Source organism: Ostrinia nubilalis, chromosome 10, assembly GCF_963855985.1.
Source record: "Ostrinia nubilalis chromosome 10, ilOstNubi1.1, whole genome shotgun sequence".
NCBI classification, from domain to species: domain Eukaryota; kingdom Metazoa; phylum Arthropoda; class Insecta; order Lepidoptera; family Crambidae; genus Ostrinia; species Ostrinia nubilalis.
In genome coordinates this window covers 3,543,109-3,563,971 of record NC_087097.1, presented here as the reverse complement: position 1 = coordinate 3,563,971, position 20,863 = coordinate 3,543,109, and the positions used below count along the sequence as shown (strand labels likewise).

The following is a 20,863-nucleotide window of genomic DNA, read 5'->3' as shown; positions in this document are numbered from 1 at the left end:
TTTTCATATTTAAAAATTCGTTGGACAAGTGGAATTTATGAAAAAGCACTTCGCTTCGCGCGTCTCTTTATCAATGGAAACGTACCTTTATCTGGCAAAGGCGTGTAAATTATAGAAATGCACTAATTTTAAAACAAAAAGCACGATGACTAATAGGATGATGAGTAACAGAGGGATAAAGGGAAAATAGGAAAATTTCTAAGACGCGTGACGAAACGTGATTTCGTCTACGAGTAAGCAGTGTCGTAGTCACGATGACCCTCAAGGCAACGAGCGCCCTTATTGCGTAAAGTAACGTCAATGTTACTCATCAGGGACTATCTTTAATAAAGAAAAACCGGCGCTCTACGTCAAAAGTTCGGAAGTGCTGAAAATAGATTGTGACGTCCGCACGTTTATGTTTCATAATCATTATCTTATAAAGTAACTGTATGAGGACTGTTCAATTCATGGCATTATAAGGATAATGAGCATGTTATTTTATGAATCGGGTTAGTTTGGATGATCTATACTTATTGCGTAAACCACGTTAGGCCAATACCCATTTAGTTAGTTTAGTTAGGCCAATTAGGTACTCGTAAAAGCTTTTTACTGTGAAAGTTTTATCTAAGCACACACAAAAGTATGATAAACTTTTATTTTTTATTTCATTAACTTCATAAAGAAAATAAATATCATAGACAGAAACTTCCTGAAGTCACGAGACGACAGCGTGAAGCCCTGCAGTGACGAGCGAAGCATTTCAAATGCACGAACTCGGACGCCTTTATTAGAATAACAAATCGAGATTGCTTCCACGTCCAGATAAAAATAATTGTCCTAATAAAACAACAAAATTGTCTTGATATCTTTTGCGCACTTTGTACCGTCTATGTTCTTGAAGGTTTCTAATTTGTAATGGTGGAAGAATTTTTCAAATCGTCCAGTAGCTTCCAGTCCTACAAACAATCAAATATTTCTTCTTTATAATATTAGTGAGACTAACCGTTGAATACAATCTCCCTTTTTAGATAATCTCTGTACAAACATTTAATGATCAATAACGTTTAAAAATAAGTGAAGATTTTTGATGTTTATATTATGTTTTTCAAGGAAACCAAACTTTAACAAGGGCAACACATTAATCAATCACATTGTTTTCTATTGGACTATTAAACTAATTAGTAAACTTAGTTTTTTTTTTCAGTTTGAAGGTGGAACTACCTAATATTTTAGAAAGTTATGTCACCAAGATACAAAATATGCTCTAAGCAATGCTCTAAGCATTTAATGTATTCAACATTGTAAAATTGAAAATTTCAGGCATTAAGTATGTCTAGGTTATTTATCTCTATAATTGAAACGGCCTTCCTGTTTACAGGACTGAAAATGTATGCGAATAAGTTAAAAATGAACTCAATTTGGTTTTTGTACCGCCTATCGACAATGCTTGTGAAAATTTAATGCCATTTCTTGTCCAGATCCAAAAACCACTCTAAAACATAAAAACCACTCTGAAACATGAATCACGAGAAACCACAGAAAGGATAATGTTTCGCGAACAATAGTTTTGGAACTTTCCAAAAAGTATTTTAAGCGGCCGATGACCTCAGGTGTTCATAGACCGTGTCAGACTCGTCTGGCCATTTGTGACAGCTATTTTTAAAAATAAAATTTTTTTGGCAACAATTCTTATGAACAGCGGTTTTTTTCAGTAGACTCCCCGAGGATTCTCAATAAAAATCTATTTGATAAGTTTGAGCTAACCAAACCGGTTCCATGCCAGAATTTGGACAAACCGAATGAAAAAGAAGCAAAACAATTTAAAAGCTAAACAACCTCTATGCTCTTAAAAAAAGAAATTATAAAAATAATAAATAATGAATTTTCTTTTCGCGCCAAAACTTTTCAGTCTTAAACCATTTAATATAAAAAAACAATAATTTATTTAAACAAGAGGAAATATCCTTTATACCGTTTCATCTCATTGAGTCAGGGTAGTCGAACTATTTATATTCACGGAAAACTGTTTAATGAAATTATTTATGTAGCATTAATATTAATTGCTGCACAGTAAATTGAGTAATGTTGCCACACGTGTATAATTTACTAAATTCTAGTAATGCTCGTCAAAATTGTTTATTTACCGTCCTGGCGATTGGCGCAATTGACATATTGGCTGAGCGTAGCTTTGGCAATGCCAAGACGCCCATGTCTGTTCAGTATCTACAATCTGAATGATGAGATGATGGCTGTAGTACATTAGAATTCTAATTACATAATTACACCCCTTGATTAATATTGATGGTGCATTTAAAAGTCTTGATTGACCGCAAGGAGTCTGATTTAGTATTTTAAGATGTGAACTTTAAAAAATATAAAACGTTCTTCAATTTTTCTCCACAACGGAAAGGCTCTTGGCCTGCATCTCGCCTGATGGAAAGTGATGATCATTCTAAAGGTGGAAGCGAATTTCTCCCGGAATCAAAATTCAAAAAATCCTCGTTTATTTGTGCTAAGTTGCTAACCCACAACTTCCACTTTCCTTTGACGCCAAATCCAATTTTAGATTTTTACGTACTGCCGTAAAACAGAGTGATGTGTACTTGTAAGCTTTTATCCGTTTTTATGAGCTTTCAGATAACACCAATGAGACCGCCATTGAACAGGCCGGCTACGCGGCGGGTGCGTGACAGTTTATATAAGTTTATATGATATAAATTCATTTCAATAACGTTCATATTGTATAATAAACGTATGTTATAATAACACTTGATATAATTTTTTAACATATAATGTTTACTTCATATAATAAATCATTTCTAATAATATCATTTCAGATACCAATCACAACGCATAAAGACATTTGATATAAATCTTACTTAATCTAAGACTCATTTGATGTAATTTTGTTTAATATAAATATTATTTCACATAACCATTACTTGTAATAAATATTATTTGTTATACTCTTTAATTGATATAATTTCTGATAGATATAACTTTAAGTATGTTCTTCTTTAGCTTGACTTATAAATGACTTTAGTGACAAAAACGAATCGCTGTAAAACCGACTCCACGTAGTCTTGTCTGCCCTACCCCTAGAGTGTAATTTAGAAGCGCGTAGGCACGGAGGGGCGAGGCGGCCCGCGGGCTGAGGAGCAGGTGGCTGGAAGCGAGGCGCCGCGGCTGAGGCTGGCCGGCAAAGCCGGCCAGCAAGCCGAAGACGCGGTGTCGAGCGAAAGCCATCTGCGACGATTAGCACGCGAGGGACCGCCAGAGCCCCGCAGTGCCGGAGCCGTGACAGAAGTCTCAAGTTTTTAGTCAAATTTGCATGCTGCATACCTGCATGCCTGCTTGCTTGCCTGCTTGCTTGCTTGCCTGCTTGCTTGCTTGCTTGCTTGCCTGCTTGCTTGCTTGCTTGCTTGCTTGCCTGCTTGCTTGCCTGCTTGCTAGCTTGCTTGCCTGCTTGCTTGCCTGCATGCTAGCTTGCTTGCTAGCTTGCTTGCTTGCTCGCTTGCTTGCTTGCTGTATGCACAATGCTTATTATAACAAATGAACTTTATATAAAATTATTATTGTTATATGATTTAAGTTTTATAGGAAAATAATTTTATCTCATTTGATTGTTAGACATTTTATTTGTATATGATTTGAATGTTATTTGTTTTAAATAGTATACATTGTAAGTTTTATAGAAAGTATTCATTATATCAAACCATTTTATATCAGTTAATAGTTATTTGTCTTAAAATTATTCGTTTTAAAATTATATTATTCGTTTATTATAGTAAATAATTATTATATTAAACGATTTTATATAATTTGATGTTATATCCTCTAAGTATTATATGATATGTAGTTATATCATACATTACACACCCCTACGCGGCTGTGTTAAAACGATGCTTTATTTATCTTTATTTACATAGGAACTGATTGCACGAATTACCCATAATGAGTCACAAACGAAAGCAATTATTGACTTAGTACTTACAAAGTTATCTCTTTTTATCTATCTGACAAACATTTGTAAATACAGTCTTGCTGAGATCATCGTTAATTGGTGGCGGGGAAAACTAAAAACAATGACCAGTAAGTAACTAAGGAAAATATAACAAGAGTTTTTAAGCCTCTATGTATATTGAGCTCCTATATCCAGCATTTGGGTTAGATTAGCCAAATAAATAGTATCTGCCTAGATGTAAATTAACTACCAGTTCCAGAAAAGTAAATCAGTCGTTTATTTTGCAAAATAGCACTCGACGAGTTATGGGCAAGACGTGTATTATAATTATCATCATTTGGCATCCACTGCAGGAAAACTACCCTCACCAGAGGCAAATGGAGGATTTGGCCCACTCCCACGCATGGAGGCCTAAGTTCGCATATTAGTAGTTTTGTACCTTAGTTGCCTTTTACGATATTTATGGGAAGAGAAGACGTGGCCCTTTTCCACCTCTGCCGGAACCACCTGATAATTTTATTTCTTTACTTAATGTCTCTCTCGTTTGTCTCACAGGTGGGCTGGGCAGGCGGCACTTCGTGACGTTCATGCTGTTCCTTGGCATGGCCAATGCCTACATCATGCGCACAAATATGTCCGTGGCCATCGTGGCTATGGTCAACCACACGGCGCTGCCCGTGGCGCATGAGGCCATAGACACAGAGTGCGGGGACGTCGGGAATAAAACCAGTGTGAGTAAAGAAATTGTCAGTCAAGATTATACTATTTAAGATTAAGCCTAGGCGCAGACCACCGACTATTATTCTAATTTGTATGAAGAATCGGCCGATACCAAATCGGTGTAATGTGCGCACTATCATACATATGTTAAATATCCGTTGTCTAGTAGATATCCATAGTACAAGCTTTGCTTAGTTTGGTACTAGAAGCGTAGTGTAAAATGTCCAGGGATATTTATTATTTATTTATTTATGCCCATACTGATTAAACTATCGGCCAAGTCCGTGATCTCCGATTTTTAGGTGGCCAATATTTGGGCCCGATTTTAATTTGTATGAAGAATCGGCCAAATCAAATCGGTGTATTAATGTGCGCACTTCCATATATGCCCATACTGATCAACTGCCCGACTAAACTATCGGCCAACTCAAAGTGATCTGCGCCTAGGCTAATTGTTTGTTTCATTAATTAACTTGTGTCAGTCGTCTATAAAACGTAATGTAGAGTCCGAGTTGAAGTTCGGCCAAAGTCTAAGATTTACTCATAAAGTTTAATATACCTAATATTAACTTTATGGTTTTACCACAGAATGTTTTACCACAGATAATATAAGTTTTACTACTAGACAAAGTAAGTACTAATGCGCTACATTCATTAATGGTTTACTTATACTTATAGTGGAATAGGTAACAGGGACCCAATGAGGGCTATGAAGGTAGAAGGCCTGTTTTCAGAAGTGACACTCACTCAAGTATGATCATGAAAGATTTAAGCCTGAAACTGCATAGCTGAAATTCAGTTAATCACAATCTCGAATCTTTGCTAATTTCAGCGTCGCATCGATTACTTGAAAGTGAGTAATTCAAATTACCCTAGATAGTGAAATTAACAGTCAACAGCATCACCATTGTTTCAAGTCAACGTGCTTCATAGAACGTCTCTGCCAAGGCCGCGCTCAGTCCAAGGTCACGGCTTGTCTAACAAGAGCGTTGTCTGGGGACTATGGGTGTGAGTCATAATATTTATCTTACCTGTCAAAACACTACGTTAGATTTGGGTATTGACAGGTATATCATTTCCAAGAGGCCCTAGAATCTAGAGCCTGTTGGAAATCTTTGGCTTTTGGACTGGGGGCATAATAATAATCGACTTCGGAAAATTGCTATGTTCTAGAGTAGATGCTTTTAATGAAGTTAATGCGAGGATCCAACGGGAAATGTTAAAATTAGCGCAGTGCACTTAGTAAGACGGAAATAGTAGTGTTATAGTTTTCAAAATATATTTTAAAAATCGGTCCAGCAAAAATAAACATGAGAGTTGTTATTGACTGTCTGGAGTAATATTATGCAATGGCAAATATAGAATAGACGCATTCACGTTTTTCATATTAGAAAGTATTAAAAATAAAATTCAAATCTGCTGCTTGCGAAATTATTCTAAAATAGCACAGCTGCATTCGGTGATCTAAAAGAGGAAATTTTTACATCAAATTACATGTTTATTATGATCTTAATTTGTTTTTCCAACGCGAGCTTAAAATATTTCAGAGTTGGCACATGATTTACTGTTCATAATAATCTTAATATAATGAAAAATAATTTACTATAAGTACCTACCTAGTACTTACCACCTATTTCTTCAGTAGTAGTAGCACAGATTATAAGACAGCAACAAAAAAGGTATTGAATATTATAGCAACTTCCTAATCAGGTGAGCCATGCCATGCCATGCCAGCAAACGGATAATACTCGTACATAGTATGCATGTTAGTTCAAAAAGGTAACATTTGTTCTTCTTTTGCAGGATGCAGCTTCACAAGATGGATCCTACGTGTGGACGTCCACGTTACAAGGCTACATCCTGTCCTCATTCTTCTATGGATACGTGATAACGCAAATTCCCTTTGGGATATTGTCCAAGAGGTAGGCAGGAGAGCTAAAATCTTATTTTAATGTGTCCTTTTTTTAGCTTTGATAACTTATTTTTTTAGACTTTTTGTTTTTGATTGTCTATGGTCACCATCTATCTAGGCTATGGTTCTAATTTTTCAAAGTTTTTGTAGTTTTTTCAAGAACCGCATAATTTCAAAAGATTGCGCATATTCATGGAAAAGCATATCTAATCACTACCACCTACAATACCCCAAGAGTTTTCCACACCATGTAACTATTGTTGACCATTGTTGTTGTTCTTGGTAATTATTATCAATCATGGTGTAGTCGCCGGAAGTCATAAACATTGCCGAGTATCAACACAGACATAATTGTAAACAGTGATATGCCAAGGCCATGACTGATAAACTTTGTAAACTGGGCTGAACAATACATCATCGAAGGTCCTTTGGATAAGGGGTTACCATCACATCACGTCACCAGACTGACGAATAAATAAATCGTCGCTTTAGGCTTCTGAAAGATAGATGTAGAAGTAGATCTCTTTTATCATTCGATGTTTTGTCCCTTTATGAGATTACTAGCTTTCCGCCCGCGTGGAATTTTGTCTGTCACAGAAAAACTATATCGCGCGCGTCCCTGTTTTAAAAACCGGTATAAAAACTATCCTATGTCCTTTCCCGGGACTTAAACTATCTCTATGCCAAATTTCATCAAAATCGCTTCAGCGTGAAAGCGTGACAGACAGACAGAGTAACTTTCGCATTTATAATATTAGTAGGTATAGATGAGCTTAGGGAACACTAGTTTAAAACCGCGCCAACGCTGCACTATTGTAGTGAACCCATTCGTAACACAAGCACGTAACGCAGCTGAGTTACGCTGCGTTATGCTAAGCTTAGCATGATGAGGGGTTTACGGGACTATTAGTAATTTACAAATTACTAATATAATCCTCTTTGAATAAAACAATATACAACTTTTATCACAGGTATGGAGCCAGGCTGTTCCTTGGAATCGGAATGTTAGTCAATTCGGTCTTCGGTCTCCTGGTACCAGTAGCGGCTGAGGCTGGCTTCGGGTGGCTAATATTAGTGCGATTCATCCAGGGTCTAGGAGAGGTGAGAACATTTTATAAGCTCTACATCATCAGGTCAAATAAGTAGTTACTTACCCCCCTTTAATTGACCAATGACATAATTAATGTAGGATTTGTCCTACAATTAAGTAGGTTTATGATTTTATCACTTTATAGTTATAATAATATAAGGATAAGGGAGCTAGAATGTGAGTTTTAATCGTTAAATGTTTTCCAGGGACCAATCGTACCCTGCTCTCACGCTATGTTGGCCAAATGGATTCCGCCCAACGAGAGGAGTAGAATGGGTGCAGCTGTCTATGCCGGTAAGTCCACTAGTTGATAAGTAGGTATCTTTGGGTCATTAAACAGTTGATATAATAAAATATGTAAAGGTTTTAATTTTTAGCAGTATGAACGATCACGTTCTTAAGCTTGAATTATCTAGTATCCATTTTATGCCAGATGATTTTAATTTACTATGCCACTGACATAATCTTATTTGTCTTTTTCACTCTCTGATTAATTGTTTTCAATTGACCATCTTCAAAGATCTATCAATCCAAATGTTTTATCAACGTCAACCAATACAGCTACGAGTATATATCGTTTAACTCCCGACCCCGCGCTTCCCTCGACCAAAAATTGTTGGGGCGCGTCTTCGTGGATGAAACGATCTATATCTTTACCATCTTCTAATTCTAAACTAAACTTGCAGGTGCCCAATTCGGTACGGTGATTTCGATGCCTCTATCGGGGCTGCTCTCTGCCTACGGTTTCTCTGGAGGTTGGCCCTCTATCTTCTACGTGTTCGGCCTCATCGGCACCGTGTGGTGCCTCGCGTTCCTTTTCCTCGTATCCGAGGATCCGGAGCAGTGCAAGAGCATCAAGGAGGCCGAGAGGAAGTACATCGTCAGCTCACTATGGGGCGCTGCTGGTTCTAGCGTGAGTAAAATTATTGATTTAATCGTTTTGATTTCTATATCACCACCGGCAAGACCTAATGTCCCTTAAGGCTGATTATACCATCGTCGGATAACTTTTAACTGAAGAATAAGTTTGGCACATTGGCAGTTTCAGTATGGGAAATAATTATGTCAAAATCACAAGTTTATTCTTCAGTTAAAAGATTCGACGACGGCAAAATCAGCCCTTAGTCGTCTTTTACGACATTTCGAGAAGATCGGTGTTGGTTTTATTATTACTACCTACTCTTCTGGATGACACGTCTGATAAAAAGAAGGAAATGTATTGCCAGTGTATGAATCTTATTATCTTATTTCGCATAAATGGAAAAAATATTATTACAAGAACACATTTTCAAATGATGATGAATCTTATTGCCAGTGCAAGATGCAAGTTCGCAAAAATGAAAAGAATATTATTACAAGAACACATTTTCTAAGGATGTCCTTTTGCTTTACAGTCGCCACCCATTCCATGGAGCAAGATTCTCCGCTCGATGCCTTTCTGGGCTATCATGTTGGCGCATATGGGCCAGAACTACGGTTACGAGACCCTCATGACGGAACTGCCCACCTTCATGCGTCAGGTGTTACACTTCTCCATCAAAGATGTGAGTATTCCATCAGCTTGGTTTAGACATAGTGAATTAATTTATTTAGTGTTAGAAAAGAGGTTCTAGTATCAGACTAGAAGCAGAATAGAGTCGGAATCAGTCTCCTGAAGGAAAGAGAGATCAGAAGAGAGATACACAACAGAACTTTGTAGAAAGCGTTCACAGCTTGGTGCTACTCAAGAAAAAATATGATTCATAATCCCAGTTTATCCAAGTTTTTCAAGTCGGGCCGTCGTCGAAAGACGTCATCATCAAGATCCATTTCACGTAACGTCATTCAAAAATCGAAACCACCAACGACCAAATTCAAAGTCCCTATGTCCCACACATCTACTCTCAGTTGACGTTCATCACATTTCGGTCGCGTGCGATCTATATTTAGCCACATACGTTCTAGATACATCGTCATATTAGAAATCATAAATCATTTGTCGCCTCGCGTGAGCTGTCCCGAGGTCGCGGGGTCGGCGGCGGTCAATTGGATTCATCATTTAAATCAATCCGCACGAGATTCGTGTACAGTTGACAGCATAATGAGGCTATTTGAAAAATCGCACATATTACAGCGTACATAAAATGCCAGTGTTTTGTCTTGATATGCCGCCGTTTGTACATTTCGGCACGTGCGATTGTTGCTTTCAGGCTGGTCTCGTTAAACTATTTTTAGCGCAGTCATTATGTACGGACGATAAATATCACGTAAAGTTGGATACGGTTGCATTTTATGTAGTTAGTGTTAAGAGCGTTTTTGCAATAACAATGTACGATCTGATGTGCTGGCGAGTGAACCTGCCCATTAATATAAACAAATTAAGAGTTTAGGCCACGTTGAGTAACTTATAACAGCTCAAAGCTAATGCCTCGTTACGAAACCATATACCGCTACAAAAGATATTTATTGCTTTACTTGGAAAATTGGAAGGCACGTTAAGTTGTGTCGATTAGATCCTTCAGCTAATAAAATATGACACACGCGGTTGCAGTTCACACGATAATAAGAAAATCCCAACATCGTCAATTTGATGTATCTACCTACTACCTAATACTTAACGACCATCCGTATTCACAAAAGATGCTTGCTTATGTGAAGCAGCAACTTTATGCGAAGTCGAAAGCACAACGTTGAATAGAGCTCTGGGATTGGTTTGTGTGTCACTCCACCACTCAAGTATTGTCTATGAATAGATTTTTGGGACCTTGTGCGTCCACGTGCACTGTGAGACCTCATTAAAAAGAAAGAAAGAAAGGGTAATGTTTGAGAATACGGGCGTTAGGAACGGTGTGTTATAGTTAATAGTTATAGGTAAAATACACCATCAACAGCCCTTTACAGTTCACTGCTGGACTATGAGCCTCCTCCACTATAGTGGAGTGTTTTGCTATGATCCTTACGTTTGGCATGCGGGTTGGAGATCGCAGTTTAAAAGATTGATGTTTTTCAGAGAGCGCTCCTGCCCGTTGTCTGTTTACAGTAAAATATTTACGGTAAAATACAGGTTCAATCGAATAAATCTATACTATCTATCTATACTAATATTATAAATGCGAAAGTAGGTAACTCTGTCTGTCCGTCTGTCTGTCACGCTTTCACGCCTAAACCACTGAAGCGATTTTGATGAAATTTGGCATAGAGATAGTTGGAGTCCCGGGAAAGGACATAGGAGTTTTTATCCCGGTTTTTGAAACAGGGACGCGCGCGATAAGGTTTTTCTGTGACAGGCAAAATTCCACGCGGGCGAAGCCGCGGACGGAAAGCTAGTTGGTATATAATTCGCGTGTCCTCTTCCAGAACGGTTTCGTGTCAGCGCTGCCCTACCTGTGCATGTGGCTGTTCTCGATGTTCATCTCAGTGGTGGCCGACTGGATGCTGTCCAGCGGCCGGCTCAACCACACGCAAGTCAGGAAGGTCATCAACAGCATCGGTGAGTTTCATTTGTTTAATGATCACTTCAGTAGCCTTATTCACGTAACAAAACTTCAACGACAACAAATCGCTGAGTTGCGATCCTATCGAGTAATCGTTCTATCGAAATGACCGTTGTGAATACGAATTTAGAACTGTTTTTCAATAGGACAACTTGTCTTCTAAGCGTCAACGAGATTTTGACTGTGTCAAAATACGTAAATTACTTAGGCCACAGGTCTTGTTCTATTGGAGTTTCAATAGTTCAGATGGTTTCACGTCTTGTTCTAGAGTTACATGATGTTCTCTATGGTAGGTCTACCTACTCTTCTTGGATGTTCTTTATGGTACCCTTCTTCGTAGAAGCCGATTAGACGCTGGCCACTTGTTTTAATTTTACTCATGTTGCCTTCATCGCTGTAGTTGCAGTCCCAGTTCAAGAAATGCATAAGTGAAGTCCTGGGCGATGGTCGGACTGGACTCGATTTCTGAGATTCCACGCACTTTTTAGACTCATAATACACATAATGCTCAATGAACGACAAATTAATAGTTAAAACTGTGATTGGGTCAAATAACTTCAACTCATCACAGTTGTAAATCTTTGCTCAGCGTCTTTTTTTCGTTTAAGACAAGACGGATGAACGAATAATTTTGGGACTTTAGGGTAGGTACGGCCTGCTGGAATGAAGTCTTCTAGATAACATTGGCATTATCTAACAAATAATATTGTTTCCAGGTGAATACGGCCCCGCGATCGGGCTGTTCATCGCGGCGAACACGGGCTGCAACCCCGCGGCTACCGTGGCCATCCTCGCCATCGGCGTCGGGCTCAACGGTGGTATCTACTCCGGTTTCAAGGTAATTTGCACTTTCATTTAATCGATATAGGTGCTATTTTGCAATAGACTGTAAGTGTAGTACTACCAGTACGGCTAGCACGAAAAACTTTCGAGTTTGAATCGTTTGTGTATTCGAATCCCCATCAAAAGATTTATTAGTACGAAAACTACAACAACGCCCTTGTGAACGTGTCGTAAAGTGAACTTAGTATGAGAAATGGTTGCACGAAACTTATTTTGAGAATCAAAATTGTCACGTTAACGTTTAATTCGAAGGTTGAGTATCGAATTTTGTTGAATACGCAAACGATTCGAAAAGTTGTTCATGCTAGAGGTACTGGTCTGGCAATGTAGGTATTTGCCAGGCAGTTGTTCCAAGAAGTTGTTTTTTTCTGGATAAGATTTCTTCAATGTTCGCCACAATTCGTTACCTGGGACATTATTTTATTCGTGAACACCTTTGCTTAACATGAGTGCAGATAATTTTTAGTAACATTATTTAGTTAGAGCATCTAAGTAAATCATTTTTCTCAATTACGCACAAGCTTTTAAAACTTCAGACTAATTAAAAATGCATTCACCAGGTGAACCACTTGGACATCTCGCCGCGTTTCGCCGGGATCCTGATGGCGTTCACCAACTGCCTGGCCAACCTTACGGGGCTGTTAGCGCCTATCGTCGCCGGGTACATCATCGAGGGACGGGTAAGAACCATAGACAAATTCAAATTTGAATTTAGAGCTGCCAGCTTTTTGTTTTCGAACTCGCGTTCTTTGGATCTCTATTCGGCCAGTGCGACACCATGACGCTTTGTTGGTCGCTAGAAACGTATGTTACAGATTCTTAAGATATAAGTATGTACTGTAATAAAATTGAAAACTAAACTGTAAAGATATGTTTGTTCTAGTATAACGAGAGAATTTTTGAAAAAAGAGTAGATAGTAGAAACTTAACTAAAATTCTGCGAAGTTATTGTTTTTTTCCTTTTACTGAAAATGTCAATGCTCTTGGTCGCATCAACTTTTGAAGTAGGTTTTATTATATTATTTATTCCTTACTTTCTTTCACAGCCAACGCAAGCCCAATGGAGGATAGTGTTTTACATCGCCGCCGGTGTCTACATATTCTGCGCGACGTTCTACAACCTGTTCGCCTCGGGCCAGAGACAAGAATGGGACAACCCGGCCGACGACGAAGCGAACGCGAAGAAGGCCGCCGACAAGAAAGCGATCAGGAACGAGAAGAAATCCGCCAAGAATCAAAACCAAGCGGAGACCGCCCAATAGCAGGCCTTAAAAAGTTGCAAACGCACCACACAGATACAAAATGTGTAATCGATTAGATAAATCGTGATAATAATTGTGTCTATGGTAATGTTGGACCCCATATTAGTTCGATCGTAGGTAAGACTGCAATTTTAATTCTTTGATTCCTTTTAGAGCTATCTTTTAGCAAAATTAGTATTTTTCTTAAATTGTAAAACAATAAACGTAACTTTCATTAAGTATTCTTCTGTAATTTACTGTGTAATTGTTTCTGGAAATCCTATTTATGATCGATATTGTATCCCCAATATAGGAGGGGTGATGTACGGGTGTAATTTAGGCTAGTGATCGCAATTGACAGTCTTTTGCCTATTCACTAAAATATGAGAAACGCACATCAAGAGGGCTGTGATAAAATCCCGTGTTTGTATCAGAAACACGCAACTTTTGTGGGGTCAACTTTTTGACGACTTGTTACCTAAATTAATTTATTAATTAGTTGTTTAATTACCATACAAGTATTGTTTTAATTAGTTTTAATGCTTGAGAGCGTGAGACGCGTAAAAGTTTTATGTATTTATAAAATCGGGTCCAAATGTAAAACTAATATTACCGTCCTACCACACCAGTGAGACCTTAAAAATTTTGTACATCGCACCTAAGTTTCAGTTTTTAAACAGTGCCATTTTCAGCATTTTATAAAATAGTCGACCGATTGCAGTAACTCGAATATAGTTCAAATATTTTTAAATTCAATAAAAATATCAAATTAAAGCTTAAGGCTTTTTTCAAACCAGCCAGCATAAATCGGTAATATGAATGATACGAAAATAATCAACAGGTTTTTTTTCGAAGTGAAATAGAAAATGATTAAATAATAGCAGTCCTCGATATTATAATAAAAGAAATCACTAAACGATATCATAGACTAAGGGAGTATTGTAATAAGAGGTATTCATAAAAACAAATGAAATGTAAAACGAGACTCGATGCTCAGTGTGTGCCTAAGTATGCGTCATGCATTTTCGTTAGATACAAGATTTTAAGTACCTAGGTACGCAAATGCTAAAATTGATCGATGTGATAGTTTTAATTTTAATCAATGCCCGTTAGTCTATGCCAGAGTTAGTGCCAAACATGTGTTGTGAAATGTTTCAAAACCATTAATTATTCGCTTGAAGCGGATGTTGTTGCATTAGGATAATGTCGTTTTAAGTATGTTTTAGATTACCGCATTATTTATGAAGTTAGTTTTAATATGTGACGTCACCAGACGCCGCACGCCCCAGAGCTAATGTGATCATTCTGTCTAAGCTATGATACGCCATAGACAAACTATACGTCCTATAATTTGTCTATGGTTTATTTAATGAGTAGTATTGAGCTTATTTTATTTAAGATTGTTGATAATTTTTGCAATTTGTAAACTGTATTATCAGTGACAACGTATTATGTGCCTTGAGTAGGAGTACAACCCAAATGTGCGTCGGACGCATAGACAGCAAAGATGTAAATATTTCCTACTTATCAAATGGCGATTTGTATCCTCGTGAAATATTAGAGAAATACAAAAATGTGTTTTTAAATATATTCTGTGGTTTGATTTCACACTATAGTATATCCCCATTTATTTAATAAACGCAAACTTAATTCACCTAGAGAGTGCCACATTTGTTATAGATATTGATTGAAGTCTTACATATACGCAAACTTCTGTTCACGGCTAGCGATCACAATAATGAATCTATATTGAATGTGACACTGCCTACAGACAGAGCAAGGCAGATTTTAGTAAAAGAAGTAGGTACTATATAAACAAAATAGTTTACTTACAATATCAATGTCTTTACACAAATTAACAAATCACATTAATTGGCTTATTCTACGATTTTACTGCTTAATTGCAGACTAAAAGCACCAGTTCCACTACGACAGGGCTGCCCTAGCATAAGGCAACTTGACGCCGATCGCAAGTTGTCCGTCTTCGCATTAATCACGGCATCTTTCAAGAAAATCAGCGACGATTCGAACGACATCTGCTGTAGAGGCGACGTCGAAGACTCCATCCCTTTCCGACTCATTGGTTCAAATACCCCATTAAAGGTCATGTAGTCGGCTACTAAAGACAAATGTCTAGGATCCACGATGATACCATAAACATTGAAAACGTTCTGAATCTCCTTTATGATTACTTTATTCGCTGCTTCTATACCGTAAGTATTGGCTATAGCGTGAATATCGTTGCTGTACAACTTGTTCATATCCAGCAGATTGTTGTACTTGAACATTTGTAAAATGTTGATGCCTTCTGTCTTTATGTATAGGACGTCCTTTTCTTGGTTGACGATGGCTCTTTTTATGTTCTTGACTTCGTAAATCACGGATTTGGAAGCCGCATCACGCAGTGCCTGAGATAGATCGACTCGTAAGAAGTCGATGGGGAAGTCGACCGTTAGTTCGCACCACTGGTGGTTTTTGGTGTCGAAAGAGTAATTCGTCGCGTTGTCAACGCTCTTGATGGTCTTATTAACTTCTTCAGAGATTTCTTTAGGTACTTCTTGCACTTCCTGAACGTCGTCCGATTCTTTATCAGGGTTTTCGTCGATTTCTAACTCGTCGTCAGACTTTTCCTCTTCTTCCGATTCAGGGTCTTCATATTCTTGCTCTTCAGCTCGTTTCTTTCTTATTTTGGCCTGGAATAATAAACATAGTATGCATGAACATCTGTTTATACGATTAAACGCGAGTGTCGCGACACATAAGTGATATTGTTCAGTTTATTCGTCTTGGAATTTTTACAAAACGTCACAAATATTAGTTATGTACTGTTTATAGCAGCAATAGAAGGCCGTCACTAGACTTATTTTATATAATTTACTTATGCATAATTACAGCACTGTAGTGCTGTGTTTGTAATTATAATTACAAATATAATTCATGATAACAAAGGCTGGCAATAAAGGATGATAGTATCATTTAGCTTTTAAGATTTTGTAACAAACTACATTACGTATCATACTTACATCTGTATTGTCGTCGTCTTCATTAGGTCCTTCTTCGTCTGAGCTGTCGGCGCCGCCATTGGCCATTTCTGTTTCGGGTGCTGGAGCGTCATCAATGTCATCATCTTTATCGGCATTTTTCCTTGTTCTCTTTTCCTTCTCCGCAGACCACAAAACACCCGTCGAAGCCTTCACTTGCTTACGTATGGTCGCAAACATCTCATCAAAGAACTTCTTCTGCATATGCTTTATTATCTGAGGTGGTTTCACGGCATACTGAGGCTTGTACTGAGCATGCGGCAAAAAGCTAAAGCGCATTGTCGTTTTCAAGAACCTATCAGGGTCCGTGACTATCTCACATTGCACGTCGATTTTCTCAAGTACATCAGCTACTGTGACTCTGTTCAGTTTCTGTCTCAAACGTTCAGCTTTCTTTTTAATGCCTGGAATGTCGGCTCTCAAAGGTATGTCCATGTTAGGAGTCTTAAGTTTTGCTGAAGCTGTCATAAGGATTTCTCTGAGACGCGGAATACCGAGGGTGACGTTCATGTCACCACGACCGGCGAAGTGGAAAGTGTTCAGTGTCATCTGAGTCGAAGGCTCTCCAATGGATTGGGCGGCTAACAGACCGACTGGTTCACCAGGAGCGGCCATTGATGCAAGGTATTTAGCCTTCATTACTTCCAAGAATTTTTCCTTGTCAGTGTTGCTGTCATATACACTTTCGTGACGATTTTTCAAGTAGTTCTGTATAATCCCATCCAGATTTTCATTTAACACGCCAAATTTATATTCAGGGGAATATTTACTGGGTAAAGGATCGGGGCAGGACTTTTTCTCATATTGACGCCTTTCGTCTTCATCCAAATTACGCCACATTTTTTCCAACTCCCAATAGTACGGATCTCTCGTTTTGTCTGATGGCTTCTTTTTAAGCTTGATGTCGTTCTTAACGGATTCACAAAATATAGCGAAACCACTTTGTCTAACTTTTTCGAATGGACTCCCATTTTTCTTCTTCCACTTTTTCAATGCTTTAGTAGCTTTAGCAATTGATTTTTCATCAATGTCTTCCTTCAGTTTTTTGATCGCAGATTTGCTGGCTACTGCACCAGAATTAGAGTCTAAGAAACCAAGCTGGTCTTTTCTGAAATATTGACATTTTAGCACATCCAAACCATCCTCTCCATAAGCGAATTGCACGACGCTGCCGTCGGAATCTCTAACCGTGTGATCGTAAGCGACGTTCAGACTTTCCAAGTGTTTGATCAAACATCTCTGTAAGTAACCAGAACGACTCGTCTTGACAGCAGTATCGATAAGACCTTCACGTCCAGCCATACAATGGAAAAAGAACTCCTGAGGTTGTATTCCAGTCATGAAACGTCCGTCTATGAACCCTCCAGCTCTCGGCGAGGTGTCGTAAGGAGGAAAACTGGGAAGAGATCGACCAGAAATCATAAGAGGAGGCCTTTTGCCTTCTAACTCAATTTGCCCTAGCAGACACGAGATCTGCATGGTGTTTACAGTTGATCCTTTCGCACCAGATTGCACCATAAGTTGTAAGTTATTGTATGGGAACTTTTCTAGTAGACCCTCAGTCAAGCAAACCTTATTTATGTTGTTTGTGTAAGAATCCAGCATACTCTTATATTGCCTGTCCAAGTTTGCTCTGAATTTAGGGTCTTTTGCGTGCATTTCACCAATTGTTCTTATAAGTGTCTCTTCGTCAACATCAGCTGGCAGTTCAGTAGCTTTGATAGCGGCGACTCTTCCCGCCTGTCGGACCAGACATACATAATCATCACGTTTTCTATCCGATTCCTCCACTACTAGAATATCTTTAACACCAAGGGTGAATCCAATCCATTGGAGGTAAAACGTGAAAACTTTCGAAAATGCGCTCAGTAACGCACTCGAACTGTCTCCTCCATATAATTCGTACATACAATGCACTAAGCCATAGGGTGTAGCACCATAATGAGTTTTGTCCAATACTCCACTCAAGAGCTCACCGTTTCTTATGATGACTTCAGCCTCACTCATCATATTATCATTTGTGAAAGGAGTCCCTCCTGCTTTCCATTTCCTTGGTGGTTCCTTTTGCCATGCCTTGGCACCAATTTTAGCTTTTCCTGTCAAAGTCAGGTATGGTTTGCCTTTTGGGATACTGTTGATGATGATTGTTGATAAAATTTGCTTTCCTGACCAGAGCATCACTGGTTTCAAGATAGTTGGTGGCAAAAGCTTGATAACACCTCTGTGACTTGATAAAGCTTGTAACACCAACTGATGATAGTCAGATTTTGTGAAAAATGAACCCCTTAGAGACATCTTTACACCAGATATCACATGATCTTGGATTAAACCACTCAATGGTGTTCCATCTTTGGGTACAAGATATTGTTTACGTACTGACAAAATATTGTATGCTTCACTCCTTGCAATCTCATTTTGTGGAAAATGTGCATTCATTTCATCACCGTCAAAATCGGCGTTATATGATTTACAATTGGCATAGTGCAAGCGCAAAGTTTTCTCTCCTTTAAGTATTCTTGCTCTGTGAGCCATCATACTGGGTTTGTGCAAAGAAGGCTGTCGATTCAAGATCATAATGTCACCATTTATTAAATGCCTATGAACAATTTTCAAGCCTGTAGTTTTGTATTCATCAGGGGTCAGCAACCTTTTGGCAATACTTTTTCTTTTCTGCACAGAATCTGATGGGATTCTTACAATTCTTCCATTTTCAAATTCAAGTTTTTCAGCACCTGGATGAACATTGGGGCCATTTATAATCATTTTTCTCAGCTCATCAACATTCCATTCAGTTACTGGTACTGGATAAGTCAACTTTGTAGCAAAAGCATCTGGGACACCAATTTCATCGATATCTACATTAGGGTCTGGAGTAATAACAGAGCGAGCAGCAAAATTTACCCTTTTACCCATCATGTGCATTCTGATCACACCAGTTTTCTTTTCAAGGATTTGTTTAATGCCCTGGCTGTTGAGTCCCACACCATCACAGCTCAGAAGATTGTTCACATCTTTTTGTAAGTTTTGCCAAACTTGGTGAAGTTTCTCAGCTGCTGATTTACCTGCAACACTCTCATAAGCATCTCTTGGTTTTTTATCTAAGTTATTTATTGCTGATTGCTGGTCTTCTGATGCTAGCACTTGAAGTATAACTCTAGCTGTGACTGTGTTTTGGAGAATGCTCTTGTACACATTGGTTTGTGGGTGTTCTATAAGTTCGCCTTGAAGGAAATTGCAGGGTCGGACACATGGTGGGAGCACAGGGATGACCTCCATGAAGAATAAGTCAGTGACAGGCTTAACTTTTGCATTTCTCAACATGGGTATACAATTCACTAAAATTTCTTCATTGTTCTCTGCAATTTTAGCACAATAGCGCTTTATCGCATCTGGCATTAAGATTTTTATACCTTTGAAACTGCCGTCTGCATCAGTGGCATTGTGGCTGTGCATCAACCTTCCTTCAGATGTAGTTATTTTTATTAGCCTGTCTCTGCAGAATGCACACTTTTTGACAATGTTTATTGTTTTGAAAAAGCTATTCAAAACTTTATTTCGCAGTTTATCTGTGTTTTTGTTGTGGAACACAACATTGATAGGATCTTTCTTTTTCAGTAACTTTTTATACTTTTTAATAAGATTGTGTGCTTGGTCCGGGTTACCGTCATTGCTACAATCTTTTATCTCCAACAAGTCCATTGCAGCAGTGACATAGCCAGCATCAATAAGTTTTAGCTGCAGTATAAGGAGCTCCTTCATCTTGTCATCCATTTGAACTTTGAAGCATTTCAAACAACTGATACGAAAGAGACTATAAATGTTTTTGAGGAACAATGGATTGATTACTACAAGTGGCAGTTCTATGTGGCCAAAATGACCAGGACAATGTAGCATGGGTTTGTCACAGGTCGAGCAATAATCAAACCTGTCTCTAGCTGGTCCAAGAACGGAGTCGTACAGTCCTCCAGAGATAGGGTTGCCCATAGCATCAAAGGATACAGGATTGGTTATTTTCACCATACTAAGTTTCCTAATATCTTCATCGTCGTACATTAAGAACTGGACCGCGTCAGGATCCACTGACGACAGCGCCGACAGGGGCGACGAAAATGAAGACCTCGAAGCCATGATTGTATTCTGTAAAAAAATAATAACACCAATAAAACACCACATGAAAGCATAACCTAAAATATCCTATTGATATTCACAACTCTGTTATTCCATAAATAGAATTCTACAAATACAAACCTTGATATTTTTATATGTAGGGCTATGATATTTACATATTAGTTGGGGTTATACTTTGGTTTTTAGTTAAAATTTGCCGAAAGCCAAATACGACGACCACAACAAATCACTCGTGGTGAAATGTCATTTTTTGAATGTCATTTTAATGTCAAAAATGTGAAAAAAAAATTGTTTCCGGTAACGTCTCTGGGCTGGATCTATTTGAACACAGCACATGACGTAAGGTTGCCGGACGTAGAATTTTTGAAATAAATTTATTTTCTGGAGTTTTTACAGGTTTCGTCGTAACGTAGTACCCGCCACCAACGTGAATGTTGATTTATGCACATAAATGAATTTACGAAAAACC

The 20,863-nt window shown here is 38.3% G+C and overlaps 2 protein-coding genes across 3 annotated transcripts in view; one reads left to right on the top strand and one right to left on the bottom strand.

Moving 5' to 3' along the window:
- Positions 1 to 14,815, top strand: part of LOC135075694 (putative inorganic phosphate cotransporter) — a 76,303-nt gene extending 61,488 nt beyond the window's left edge. For both annotated transcript variants that reach the window (XM_063970146.1, XM_063970145.1), the window contains exons 2-11: positions 4,502 to 4,677; positions 6,470 to 6,588; positions 7,550 to 7,679; positions 7,875 to 7,962; positions 8,355 to 8,581; positions 9,063 to 9,212; positions 11,005 to 11,137; positions 11,858 to 11,979; positions 12,545 to 12,664; positions 13,031 to 14,815. In XM_063970146.1, coding sequence (XP_063826216.1) covers positions 4,502 to 4,677; positions 6,470 to 6,588; positions 7,550 to 7,679; positions 7,875 to 7,962; positions 8,355 to 8,581; positions 9,063 to 9,212; positions 11,005 to 11,137; positions 11,858 to 11,979; positions 12,545 to 12,664; positions 13,031 to 13,246 — 1,481 coding nt within the window. In that variant the 3' untranslated portion in view covers positions 13,247 to 14,815. The remainder of the gene's footprint in view (positions 1 to 4,501; positions 4,678 to 6,469; positions 6,589 to 7,549; positions 7,680 to 7,874; positions 7,963 to 8,354; positions 8,582 to 9,062; positions 9,213 to 11,004; positions 11,138 to 11,857; positions 11,980 to 12,544; positions 12,665 to 13,030) is intronic.
- Positions 14,816 to 15,037: 222 nt separating this feature from the next.
- On the bottom strand, positions 15,038 to 20,631 carry LOC135075691 (DNA-directed RNA polymerase I subunit RPA1). Its single transcript, XM_063970142.1, has 3 exons — positions 20,515 to 20,631; positions 16,249 to 20,403; positions 15,038 to 15,918 (listed from the first exon to the last, which is right to left on the bottom strand). The coding sequence occupies exons 2-3, from the start codon at positions 20,392 to 20,394 to the stop codon at positions 15,103 to 15,105; spliced, it is 4,962 nt and encodes a 1,653-aa protein (XP_063826212.1). The 5' UTR covers positions 20,395 to 20,403; positions 20,515 to 20,631; the 3' UTR covers positions 15,038 to 15,102.
- Between the last annotated feature and the right edge of the window lie 232 nt (positions 20,632 to 20,863).